The sequence below is a fragment of the Schistocerca nitens genome, chromosome 11 (assembly GCF_023898315.1).
Source record: "Schistocerca nitens isolate TAMUIC-IGC-003100 chromosome 11, iqSchNite1.1, whole genome shotgun sequence".
NCBI classification, from domain to species: Eukaryota; Metazoa; Arthropoda; class Insecta; order Orthoptera; family Acrididae; genus Schistocerca; species Schistocerca nitens.
The window spans coordinates 157896913-157910555 of record NC_064624.1 but is presented as its reverse complement, the minus strand read 5'-3'; the positions used below and the strand labels follow the sequence as shown (position 1 = coordinate 157910555).

The 13643-nt window shown below is 40.6% G+C and overlaps 1 protein-coding gene across 3 annotated transcripts in view; it reads right to left on the bottom strand.

Annotated features, from left to right (window-relative positions):
* Window positions 1–1179: 1179 nt before the first annotated feature.
* LOC126213277 (putative ankyrin-containing lipoprotein Lxx09580) overlaps window positions 1180–13643 on the bottom strand; it is a 34708-nt gene continuing 22244 nt past the window's right edge. For 2 of the 3 annotated variants that reach the window (XM_049940939.1, XM_049940938.1), the window contains exons 2-4: window positions 7892–8465; window positions 2621–2767; window positions 1180–1750 (exon numbers count right to left, since the gene is read on the bottom strand). In XM_049940939.1, the coding sequence (XP_049796896.1) occupies window positions 1264–1750; window positions 2621–2767; window positions 7892–8298 (1041 nt within the window). In that variant the 5' untranslated portion in view covers window positions 8299–8465 and the 3' untranslated portion in view covers window positions 1180–1263. The remainder of the gene's footprint in view (window positions 1751–2620; window positions 2768–7891; window positions 8466–13643) is intronic. The other variant, XM_049940940.1, reaches the window with a different exon arrangement.

Sequence of the window (13643 nt, the reverse complement as noted above, 5' to 3'; positions counted from 1 at the left end):
AACTAAATTCTCAATTCAGTTTGAGTGAGAAAAATATAAATTCAGATTTGTCATATTCTTGGAAAATAAATGTGTAATATAAGTCAAACTGTGTGTGAATTGGCCAAGCCCACCATGTATTTTCTCCTAATTGTATTCACAGATGTTTTTGGGGGGTGGGTTACTTTTGTACTGGTTTATCACATTCCCCTATCAATTGTTCAGTTCATCTGAGCTGTAGTTCCCCAGACTGCCACCTGTGGCAGTGGGTGTGCTGTCAGCAGCAGTGTCTGCCTGGCCTGAGTTACCATGCAGTAGGCTTTGTGGCAGCACCTGCAAACCCTGTTCCAACATACCACCAGGCTGAGAGAAAAATTAATTCACTGAATATTGTGGCAGTGTGGAAAGTGGGAAAATTTGCTGCAGCATTCTATACTGTGAGAGTGAAGGTCGATGTTTCCTGACCAATGCTAGTATGTTTTGTAACAGCAGCATTACACCTGTGTGACAAAAGAATGATTTGAGGTGGTTCCTGAATTATTTTCATTACATTAACTGGTAATATGATTGCAGGTGGTTGGCCCACGTGTGGTGTAAATATTACTACCAGTGTCACACTGTAATTAAACACTCACACTCTTGCATCATCTGTATTGCAGACACAAATAAAATCGGTCTAATGTCAGAACCAAAGCTGAATTCCAGTTATAGACCGTACATTGGAATTTTATGGGTATGATGCAATTTACACTAATTTAAGATATCACCATAAGTGCTCTTACCAAGTAAAGATCTAGAAACATCAAACAACTGACAGGAATGCAGCATCAGGCATCTTCAAAAACTGTTGCTTTTTTCCCATTTGTGCCTTGAAAATGATTGGGTGTTCAGCTATAGACATATTGCAAGTTGTCGAAGACGTCACTGAGCAACATTCACGTGACTCGTCTGAAGATTTTATAAGCTGGAGTAAACTCATATTTCAGACAGAGAACTGTTGTCTATATGTAGTAAAGGGAGTATTCATCAATTGTTTTTCAGCTTTGTGAAGATTGCAAGAGAAATATTTTTTCAGACTGTTTCCTCAAAGAAACATTACTTACATTTGTTTACAGATATGTCCCATTGTCAGGCTTGTTGATGTGTTACTGAGCATTTATATGTACCACATAATGATAGGTATAAATCAACAACAACAGATTAATATTTGGAATTCTTTATTTGCAAAAACCGAAAAGATGTATAGCAAAGTTTTGTTTCGTGCCACGTATGTTCGTCAGACTGCTACCTTTGTGACAGTATCTGTATCAGCTCCTGTCGGTTGTCCCGTGTAGCACAGTCGAGGGCAGTGTCCCCACGCTCATCCCTGGCCTCAGTGTCAGCCCCTGCCTCAAAAAGAGCGGCCACCACCTCCGAGTTACCGTGGTCTACTGCCCAGTGCAGAGGCGTCATCCCTTCACGGTCTCTGGTGTTGAGGTCAGCACGGGAAGCCACCAGCAGCCTCACCACATCTGTGTGGTCACATATGGCAGCCAAGTGTAGTGGCGTGTGCTGCCATTTGGTCCTGGCATCAACCTCTGCCCCACCATCGATCAAGCACCTCACTGCCTCCACGTGCCCGCGTTCTGCTGCACAGTGGAGGGCTGTCCTATTGCCCTCCTCCACTGCCCCCACATCTGCACCTGCTTTGAGCAGCAGTCGAAGCTTCTCCACTGACCCCTGCTCAGCTGCCTGGATCAGCCTTCTGCCCTTCTCTTCTTCAGAAAGGCCCCTGCACAAAACATTGAGATTCTTACTTAACTATAATCACACAAACTAAATGAAGAAAACTTTCATACATGTGAAACAGCAGTTATGAACATGCAGCTGTTCGCAGAGAAATTACATATCTAGAAATCTCTGTTCTGTTATACAGAGCAATCGGTGTATAAAGTACAGATGTGTAGCAGCATTTTCTCCTCAAAGTTTTCAACTAATTAACAGTAAAAATTGCTATATTCCACCTCATAAGTAATTCAGTTCTCACATTTTATCATAATTCATTCCAGATAGTGAGTTCCTCTGCCCCAGGGTGCTACTGTTAACCAGATGACCTCCACTGAAATGTACACTTAAGGCAGGTACTACTGGCATTTTATGTGTAGTAACACAAGAAACTAATCACATCTCTGGTTATTTGCAGATAATTTTCTCAGGTGGCAGCATAAATTACAGTCTAGTTATTTGTAAATTCTATGGCACACTGTCACCAAACAGATATTATTACTGCCTCACATGAAATCAGAGTCAGTTGCTCGGAATATATCAACTGTAACGATGACACTCTGCAATACCCTTCCACACACACTATGCATGTGTGGTGCATGCATGCACACACAAACATCCACTAAAAGGTGCAGCCACCAAAACAAACATGCACACCAGCACATCATCTCACATATAGCACATAAGCCTACACTACTATACACACTCAAAAACTATAAAAATAGTTTTCATGGGAACTCTCAGGTCTGCTTTAACAAAAAATTACAAAAGTTTCATAAAAAGGAAAATTCGGTTTTTTTACTGTAACACTTGTTTAGTGCACCAATAAATGTTGCTATGATCGTGGATATTCTATATATGTAGATACGCAACTCACCGCATGTGAGAGATGGCAGCATTATCAAACTGAGAACCGTGGCGGGGAGGCGTCGGTAGTGTAGCTGTGACAGGAGTCTCGCCGTGGATGCTGTGGGGCTGATTGTGAGTCCCAGGGGTGGGCCCGCCCTCTGCAGTGGTCGGCACCCTGCGCAGAGACACACTGTGTGGACAATCAGATTCACATATGGGATGCTTACCACACTCAGCACAGCTAAGGGATTACTGAGAAAGATGATAGGGCAGCCCCTTGACAACAAGATTAAGTGTAAGTTAACAGGAATGACTTACCGGTAAATTAATCAGTTTCTACGCCACTTCTCCTGCATTCCCCATAGTTTTCTCTTACCATGTAAAACAACAAATTGTCCAAAAGGAGACACAAACTAAAGGTAAATACAAAGGAAAACAATACCGCTGGACTGACGGGAAATACTGATGCAGACGTCAGAGTACATTGTAGAAATAATCACACAAATTAGAAGGGCATTAATCAGGCTGTCTGAAGCCTCTAAAGGTACTTAAATGTGCCACTGTGATCATCAGACAGTCTGCAATGCATTTGTTGTTCATGTGTCAGGGACTGGGCTATAAGAGTAGCAGACAATGAACAGGAGAACAGAAGGTTTTGAACTTAGAAGGGAAGGTTATGCAGAGAAGATAGCAGTGCAGAAACATGACAATTCATGAGAGAATGGGGCTAAGCCAATAGGTAATTTAACTGACATAGGAAATATTATCATGGATATTTAAATGTTGTCCAATAAACAGAGTTGATATGCAAGGGAAAATGAGCACTTTCATTTAATAGGATTGCAATTCGAATGCTGAATGAATGAGTGGGGAAGATCAGTAAAATGAAACTATATAAATGCTGTAAAATCTTACATCAGATCATAGGTTGACAGTGCAAAAACTTAAAAATTTGATTTTATTGGTGTAGCCAGTTTAATCATAGTTATCATATTTGGAATGTAATAGTTCCTGGTGAGTGAAGCATCCAATGTAAATGAAAATAACGACAAAGAAGCTTCATAATGCAATGGACAAAGCACATTTCTGTAAAGATTTAGGAACCAGGAAGTAGTTAAAGTCAGCTGGCTGTGACTTCGGCCTGTGAGGAGATTTGGAACCTAACGTCTTGAAGCTGAATGATATTCACTAGAGAGAGAGAAAGAGAGAGGAGAAGAAGAAGATGGAAACATAATGTAGTAAGTGTAGGTACCAACTTATTACACAAACAACATCTAACTTTCTACAGCCATGAAACTAATCTGAATTAGAACTTTTATAATAAATTGACATTATGACAAGCAGATGGACAGTTCCCATGGAATAGTATGTGAAGCGTGAGCAAATGAAGAATGCGACGGTGAGGAATCACAAGAAGTACCCTATTAAAATTAGTGGAAGCATTTCCAAAATTTACTTCTGAGTAAAACAGGTGAAATTATAATCATTTAGGGCTACATATAATATCTCACTAGTAGGATTTCTTGAAAAGAAGGCTTTTTCAAATATTAATTGTAATGTTCAATTAAGTTGAACAAAAGTTATGGACTTTAATGTCATACACCGATATGGGTAACTTTCTCAAATGGATACCAATAAAAATAGTAAAATTCACAGAAAGTGTGAAATCCAATAATGTTTGTCTGAAAAAGAAACTCATCCTGGCCTACAACATCAAGACTTCAGCAGAACTAATGCTGGTACCTCACATCAGACAATATAGAGCAATATTATGGATCCAACAAGAAATTAACAGTAAACTATTTTATAAGGAAAAATCAAACGCCTTATGGAAAAACAATAGCCTACTGACAAAAATAACAACATATTATCTACTTTCAGTTTTCATAAAAACACTGTCAATATGACTATTTCCTCGAGGAAATAAAGATATATTCACATGCATACACCAACACTACAAATTTACTGAATGAAAAACATGACCTAAATCACAAAAAGTACATAGAAAACTTTATTCACATTATAAATTAAGAAAAACAGGTAAAGTAATAGGTCAGAAACACTAAATAACACATATATGTAGTAACAGCAATAAAAGCATGAAGAGTATACAAAGGGTCATAACACCATGGAAACATCATAATTCAGAGACAATAACAAATTATTATAAGAAATTAAAAATATTACAAATATCTCAAATACAATTTAAATTAATTCCAGACAAAAACATAGTTACAAAAATACCTATAAAATAATAAGAAACAACCGAATTTCCGCACATCACTTATTTATAATGGTAACTATGCAAACATGTAATATTGCTGATCCATTGTCATCCAAGCTGTCAAGAAAAGAAATAGCACATATAAAAACTGGCTAAAGTCAAATATTTGTCTCCAGTGTACATCTAAGGAGAAACTAATAAATCTAAAAAAGGCAGGACATTGGAGCAACGATATTACATGTAAGGTGAAAACACCTAACGATGTATTATAACTTTTTCTGATCATACTTACATGTCATTTTATTAAGATCATCGCTTAGTTATGCATTTACAGGCCACGTGATGATGGCAGTATGCCGAAATGGGCTCATTGTGAATGATTTATAAAATAAAAATCATTTAAAGAGCAGTGTAGTTGGCTGATATTCTTAACAAAAAAATAAATTTTCCTGTGGTGCAGATGACATTCCAGAGAAAGTAATTAAAGACAGCAAATATATTGTTCCTCTTACTGTTGACATAATTAATGCTTCTTTCAGCACTGGTACATTCTCTAGAGAACTTAAGGAATCAATAACAAAATCATTATATAAAAACTGATCCTGCAGATCTTTATCAAATATTCTTGTTTCTCAAAAAATTTTGAAAGAATAATGTACAAAAGACTCTAAGCTTTTTTGAACAAAAGTGGAATATTTGCCAATGAACAAGTAGTTTTAGAAAAAATTAGATTAACTGAAACTACTACAAATAACTTCCTAAAACTTTTTCTAAATTCCATTGATTGCGGTGAAGTGAACTGTGGATTGTTTTTCGTTTTATCTAAGGTATTTGACAGTATTGATCATAAAACTTTGCTTGACAAAATATACTGCTATGGAGTCTGTGGCACTGCTCATATGTGGTTAAAATAATACTTATCTGATAGATACCAAAATGTAGAAATAGTTCATGAAGGCAATTCCTACTTTTCTGGATACGAGGAATCTACTCAAGTACCACAAGGATTGGTGTTGGGATGCCTACTGTTCTTGATATTAATAAATTACTTACCAAGTTGTTTAACACAAGTTGATGCTATACTGTGTACTGACAATAATAATCTCTTTGTTAACACTCAGAATGTGACTGACTTACACAAAAAATAGGAATAACAACTGAAGAAGTAGTTAAATGGTTTAAAAATAATAGCCTATTTGTTAATGAGAAGAAAACGTTAAGGATGAGTTTCAGGCATAAGTCAAATAAAGTAATCCCTAATATAATAGTGAAGTTAGGCAAACAGAAAACACTACAAACTTCAAATACTAAATTTTTGGGAATTTGGTTAGACGAGCCTCTTGAATGTTATAAACATAAAGAATAGCTCAATAAAAAAATTAAGTAAATACTGTTACATATTTAGAATGCTCAAAAATTCCTGCAGTGGAGAAACAGTGATGAGTCCTGATTATGCATTCATGGATGGTCTACTGCGATATGGTGTCTTATTTTTGGGTACTTCAAATCTAGAAAAATAGCCTATACTGTTCCAAAATGAACAAGAAGAATTATAAAGTGGTTGCACCTTGGGAATCTAGGGATATATTCAGATAACAGAAAGGTGTGACTCTCCATCTATATATACCTATGAAAGCATAAGCATTTTAAAATCCCAGATGTTTGCTTTGAACAATAATTACCATAACTATGAAACTAGAAACAAAACTATCTTTCATAAAGAAGTACATAAGAAAGTCCAGAATCGTAAAAGAGCAATATATCATACCAAAAAATTTTAGTGCCTTTCCTTTAAGAATTAAAAAGATATCAAAGCTCCACATTATACTTATATGTGGAAGCTTTTACAGTGGTGATCAGTACATGAATTTTTTGTATTCGAGAACATCCATAAATTAAGTTAAATATAGCCATGTGCCACTGGATTTAATGTAAACTTATAATTTGTGTGATTTATGGCTATCTGTATGATTTCTATCTGTATCTGTATGATGTCTTTCTGTTTATGTATTTAATTGTCTGTATGATATGTATACAGACACTATTACGTAAGTTCTTTTGTATTAACATATGCCAAGTCCTATTTCACTGAATATGATAAAATGGATGGCCCATAAATACCAAATGTCAGAATTTCTCAGTCTGACTGTGATGTACTCAGCTTGACATCATCATGTGTCTTTAGTTCTTTTCACAGTATTCCTCCTCCTCTTGTGATTCTTGAACAGAGTACTGGCTATTACTAGCTGAAATTCATTGTATAACTCAATTAGTGTCCCTGCTCTCTCACTCTTACTGCCAAGCCCACATTCTCCCACAACCCTTTATTCTGTTCCTTCCCCTACAACTGCACTCCAATACGTCATGCAAATTAGATTTTCATCTTCATTTGCATACTAAATATTCCAGTCAGTATTCCCATATACTTTTCCTGTCGTTCCATTGTCTTCTTGCAACATCAGCATGCATACCTGAACTATGGTTGTAAGCATCCATTTGCTTTTGAATTTGATGAGAACTACCCTATCACTGAACCATTCACAGTAGCACATTCTCTGCCCTATTTCCATACTCACGATGAACTCTACTCCTATTATAACACTTTCTGCTGCTGTTGACATTACCCTCTATTCGTCTTTTTCTTTCCATTTCAGTTCAATGACCCCCATTATATCTAGATTGAACCCTTGCATTTCCCATTTATGATTTTCTAGCTTTCCTACCACATTAAAACTTCTGTTAAACGGCAGAAAACACTGCAGTGCAGGGTAGCTGCATGGTGTAATGAGACATCTTGCCACAGTGCGTGTGGCTCTCCCTGTTGGAGATTCGAGTCCTATCTCGGGCATGGGTGTGTGTGTTGTCCATAGCGTATAAGTTAGTTTAAGTGAGATTAAGTAGTGTGTAAGCTTAGGGACCGATGACCTAAGCTGTTTGGTCCCGTAAGATCTTACCACAAATTTACAAAACACTCTAGGCTTGAAAACACACACACACACACACACACACACACACACACACACACACACACACGCGCACTGTGAAAAACAGACATGTAGCCTGCCTCATGCTTACTTGGTTTCTTCTGATGGCTCAGCCAGCAGTCGACTCACTTCAATCAACTCTCGAGGCTCGTTACGCATTGCGTCTGCCCAGCCCTGCGTCGCCATCACCCCTAAGTTGGCCTTTATGAAGGCGACGGCCGCTGACGTGAGGTTTCGGCACGAATGCCTCACGGCGAGCACCGCTGTTGCCGCTGCGGTCTCCACAGCCAACTGAGCGACCAGCTGCTTCTCACACTCACCCTTCAGGGCCAACAAGCCGTAGCTGTCTGCAGCAGCCAACAGCTGGGCGGCCATGCTGGGCACCTGTGGTGCCTGAAGAGTGTACATGTAGGCCAGCAGGAGGCTCAGCACTGGGCCCTCCACGTCTGTGATGGAGATCTCGCCACTGCCGGCCTCCAGGGTGTCGTGCTGGAGCATGGCGGCAAACACTGGGCTCCTGGCAGCCAGGACCTCCCTGTGTGCTGCCAGTCACGTATCGCCCGCCAGCAGTGTCACCATAGAGCCATCTCCTCCGTCAAGAAGAGCGGCCAGGTTCACAGTCACCGAGTCCTCGACTTTGATACCAGTTGCCATGGTCGTTGGTCCTGAAACGTGGTATCACTGAACAGCTCATTGCTCTAACACAGCATCCTCAACACTTCACAAGGCAAAGGCAGACCTGGTAAATGTTGTCCATCAAAAGTCAATTAAACCCAATTATATCCTTGCTCTACCACACAGATGCCACTAGAGAATAGCTGCAAATCTTCAACAACAAAGTATCAACATTACCCTTATTGCTTTAACGTTCTTATTTTGGACAACATCTCGAAAGAAGGAGTGGAGATCCCTTTTATTTATTTTATGTCTAAAATGCAGCATCACTTAATGATGAAGTGTTTCAAAATGGAGTTCTCGTGCAGTATAAATGAAACCTGAAACAACTACACACATGCTTTGCTGAACTACTTATAATCTTTCCATGTACTTAGAAAAACAGTGATGTTTTCCAACTGCAACTGGGTTACACTGCTCTTACTGGCTTTACACTGCCATGCTGTAGAGCTAACATATCAGCTGCTCCTAAGGGAAACTCCCACAGTCCTGTGACAACTCCTTGTTGACACTCAACACTTTCCAACAGGACAACACCCAACCATGCACAGGACAAAATTTTTATGCAGGGATAGACAAAATTCCATCCATTCAACTAACCTACACTATGTGATCAAAAGTATCCAGCATCCCCCCAAAACATACGTTTTTCATATTAGGTGCATTGTGCTGCCACCTACTGCCAGGTACTCCATATCAAGTGCCTCAATAGTCATTAGACATCATGAGAGAGCAGATGGGGTGATGTGCGGAACTCACAGACTTCGAACGTGGTCAGGTAACTGGGTGTCACTTGTGTCATACGTCTGTACGCGAGATTTACACATTCATAAACATCCATAGGTCCACTGTTTCTGATGTGATAGTAGAGTGGAAACGTGAAGGGTCACGTACAGCACAAAAGTGTGCAGGCCGACCTCGTCTCTTGACTGACAGAGACCGCCGACAGTTGAAGGGGGTCATAATGTGTAACAGGCAGACATGTATCCAGACCATCGCACAGGAATTACAAACTACATCAGGATCCATTGCAACTACTATGACAGTTGGGTGGGAGGTGAAAAAACTAGCATTTGATGTTCGAGCGGCAGCTCATAAGGCACACATTACGCCGGTAAATGCCAAATGATGCCTCAATCGGTATGAGGAGCGTAAACATTGGATGACTGAACAGTGGAAAAATATTGTGTGGAGTGACGAATCACGGTACACAATGTGGCAATCCGATGGCGGGGTGTGGGTATGGCGAATGCCCGGTGAACGTCATCTGTCAGCATGTCTAGTGCCATCAGTAAAATTCGGAGGCGGAGGTGTTATGGTGTGGTCGTGGTTTTCATGGAGGGCGCTAGCACCCGTTGTTGTTTTGCATGGCATTATCGCAGCCTAGGCCTACATTGATGTTTTAACCACCTTCTTGCTTTCCATTGTTGAAGAGCAATTCGGGGATGGCGACTGTATCTTTCAATACGATCAAGCACCTGTTCATACTGTACGGCCTGTGGCGCAGTGGTTACACGAGAGTAACATCTCTGCAATGGACTGGCCTGCACAGAGTCCTGACATGAATCCTATAGAGCACCTTTGGGATGTTTTGGAACGCCGACTTCGTGCCAGGCCTCACTGATTGACATCGATACCTCTCCTCAGTGCAGCACTCTGTGAAGAATGGGTTGCCATTTCCCAAGAAAGCTTCCAGCATCTGATTGAATGTATGCCTGCGAGAGTGGAAGCTGTCATCAAGGCTAATGGTGGGCCAACAGCACATTGAATTCCAGCATTAGCGATAGAAGGCGCCACGAACTTTGTAAGTCATTTTCAGCCAGGTGTCCGGATAATTTTGACCACATAGTGTTTGGTGTCACCGCCAGACACCACACTTGCTAGGTGGTAGCTTTAAATAGGCCGCGGTCCATTAGTACATGTCGGACCCGCGTGTCGCCACTGTCAGGATCGCAGATCGAGCGCCACCACATGGCAGGTCTCGAGAGACTTACTAGCACTCGCCCCAGTTGTACGACGACTTTGCTAGCGACTACACTGACGAAGCCTTTCTCTCATTTGCCGACAGACAGTTAGAATAGCCTTCAGCTAAGTCCATGTCTACGACCTAGCAAGGTGCCATTAGCCTTAGATAGCTTGTATCTAAAGAGTCTCACTTGTATCGCCACAATCTCCAGATGTCTCATCAAGAACGATGTATACAAAGGATGGATTAAAGTTAAGTATTCGAGAAGCTACGTACTTTTCTTTATAGCATTCATTACGTATCCTGTTTCAGACCTCACTCCATCCTTCGTGAGTTAGCGCGTGCATCTTGGCCGCCTCTTTCAATTAGTGTGCGTAGTGTTGGCAAGTCTGCCGACACTACATAGTGTATGTGCTGTCGTTTTGGAACTGATCTCACATTACCAAAGTATTCTAGATGATACTGACAAGAGGATATTTTTGTTGATGATACTGCCCCATTAAAACACCTAATTCTGGCTCAAGAAATTCTTAATTACAGGGGAAATAAGTCCTACATTTTTGTGATTATTTAGTTTCAAAAACAAGGTAGCTGCTCTCCTCACACTGTTGTTACAAAGAGTCACAACATCACCATTCCCTCTGGGTAAGTTACCAAGGAACCTATATTCCTATATTGTACTGGTATGACTCACTACTAACTGTTCTGGGCAGTCAGCAACGGTTGTTTTAAATTGGCACATGCTTGTTCATTTCCAACTCAGCAATGATTTAGAAGAAAGTCGCAAACTAAAATATACCACAGAACCATGCCAAAAGTTTGCTGTAATCTTAGAATGACCTCTTGGTATTACTCGCTGCATCACCAGGGTTCCTGCAGAAGTCTTTAAAAAATGTTTAGTTTAATGTTTGTACCTGTATTTATAACATATTGTACACAGTTAACACTGAGAAAATAGATATGTTTTTGCTTTCTTTGTTAACATACGGATCTCTCCTGTTAATGGTGGAATTATCACTGTAATATCCCTTCACTCTTAAATATATTTTTCCTGTGGAATAAATGAATTATTAAACAACTACTAATTTACAAGGCTGCGACAAAATTTATGCACTCACCACAAAAATTCTACCACTGACCACCCTAAAAATTTCCCAAATGCAAAATGGTTCACTGAGGGGTCTCTTTAGAAACGTAAAATGATAACTATTCAAATAATGTGACTCATCCACTTCATCCAACTTATCAATCTGCCTCAAGCTACTGCTGTGATGAAAAGTGTTGGAAACAACCACAGGAAAATAAATGTTAGTTTTAAATAAGTATTTGTTCATTCATTTTATGTTTTTCAGAATCTCTGTTTTCAGATGGGTAATATACACTGTAGGAAGAAGAAATGCTACAGGAAGAAACTTATATCGGATTCTGTGTCAGAGAACTTGCAGTGAAACACAGATTGGATGGAAATGTAAGTGACACGACTTTAGTGCTTTGTTAAATCACAGGTCCAACTGATTTGTGAGGCATGATACAGACCAACAATCCCATAATGGAAGAAACAGTTCCTTGAGTCTCTCCATGTGTAGGCGATTGTACTTGAAGTGACGTTGCCTCTTCTATTAAGAGTGGAACTGCAATATCTATCCCAGTGTGACACAGATTTCAAGATGGTTCTATCACTTACATGTTTCACAGAAACAAGTGTGTGGCTCATTTGGATGCAGCAGCTGATATCCTGGTTTCTAACTTTGATGCCATTTAGAAACTGTTTCCTGAGCTGTGCCAAAGGTGCAGTACTGTTAAATTAGAACATGTTCCTCTCGTCATTTTTTGCATCGTTTTATGATTTCTGTTTCCATCCAGGATTGTAGTTACACGAAGACATCTCGTGTCGGTATCAGACAAATTGTTCATCATCTTAGTTCTGAACTGACAGACTGACCTCTCTCACCGCCTCGTCCCTAGTTCCCACAGCGCCACAGAGTGACCTGTGCTGAAATCCATTGTAGCTGCAACAGTGCATCTAAGAGGGAGTACACAACAGAAATTCCGATTTGTGGCTGCTACCTAATTGTGGGAGTATTTCTGGCAAAGTGCCCAGTGCTTATACCTTCCAAGTGACAAGCCTACCAAATAATTTCTTGTCAGTTGAATGGATGTGTATCAATGAAAGCAACACAAATGTAATTCCAATTAAAAGAATAACTTTGTTTCCTTATGGCAATCCTACACTTTCGGCAGGTTATACACTACTGGCCATTAAAATTGCTACACCACGAAGATGACGTGCTACAGACGAGAAATTTAACCGACAGGAAGAAGATACTGTGATGTGCAAATGATTAGCTTTTCAGAGCATTCACACAAGGTTGGCGCCGGTGGCGACACCTAAAACGTGCTGACATGAGGAAAGTTTCCAACCTATTTCTCATACACAAACAGCAGTTGACCAGCGTTTCCTGGTGAAACGTTGTTGTGATGCCTCGTGTAAGGAGGAGAAATGCGTACCATCACGTTTCCGACTTTGATAAAGGTCGGATTGTAGCCTATCGCGATTTCGGTTTATCGTATCGCGACATTGCTGCTCGCGTTGGTCGAGATCCAAAGACTGTTATCAGAATATGGAATCGGTGGGTTCAGGAGGGTAATACGGAACACCGTACTGGATCCCAACGGCCTCGTATCACTAGCAGTCTAGATGACAGGCATCTTATCCGCACGGCTGTAACGGATCGTACAGCCACGTCTCGATCCCTGAGTCAACAGATGGGAACGTCTGCAAGGCAACAACCATCTGCACGAACAGTTCGACGACGTTTGCAGCAGCACGGACTGTCAGCTCGGACACCACGGCTGCGGTTACCCTTGACGCTGCATCACAGACAGGAGCGCCTGCGATGGTGCACTCAATGACGAACCTGGGTGCACGAATGGCATAACGTGATTTTTTTTCGGATGAATGCAGGTTCTGTTTACAGCATCACGATGATCGCATCCGTGTTTGGCGACATCGCGGTGGACGCACATTGGAAGCGTGTATTCGTCATCGCCATACTGGTGTATCACCCGGCGTGATGGTATGGGGTGCCATTGGTTACACGTCTCGGTCACCTCTTGTTCGCATTGACGGCGCTTTGAACGCTGGACGTTTCATTACAGATGTGTTACGACCCGTGGCTCTACCCTTCATTCGATCCCTGCG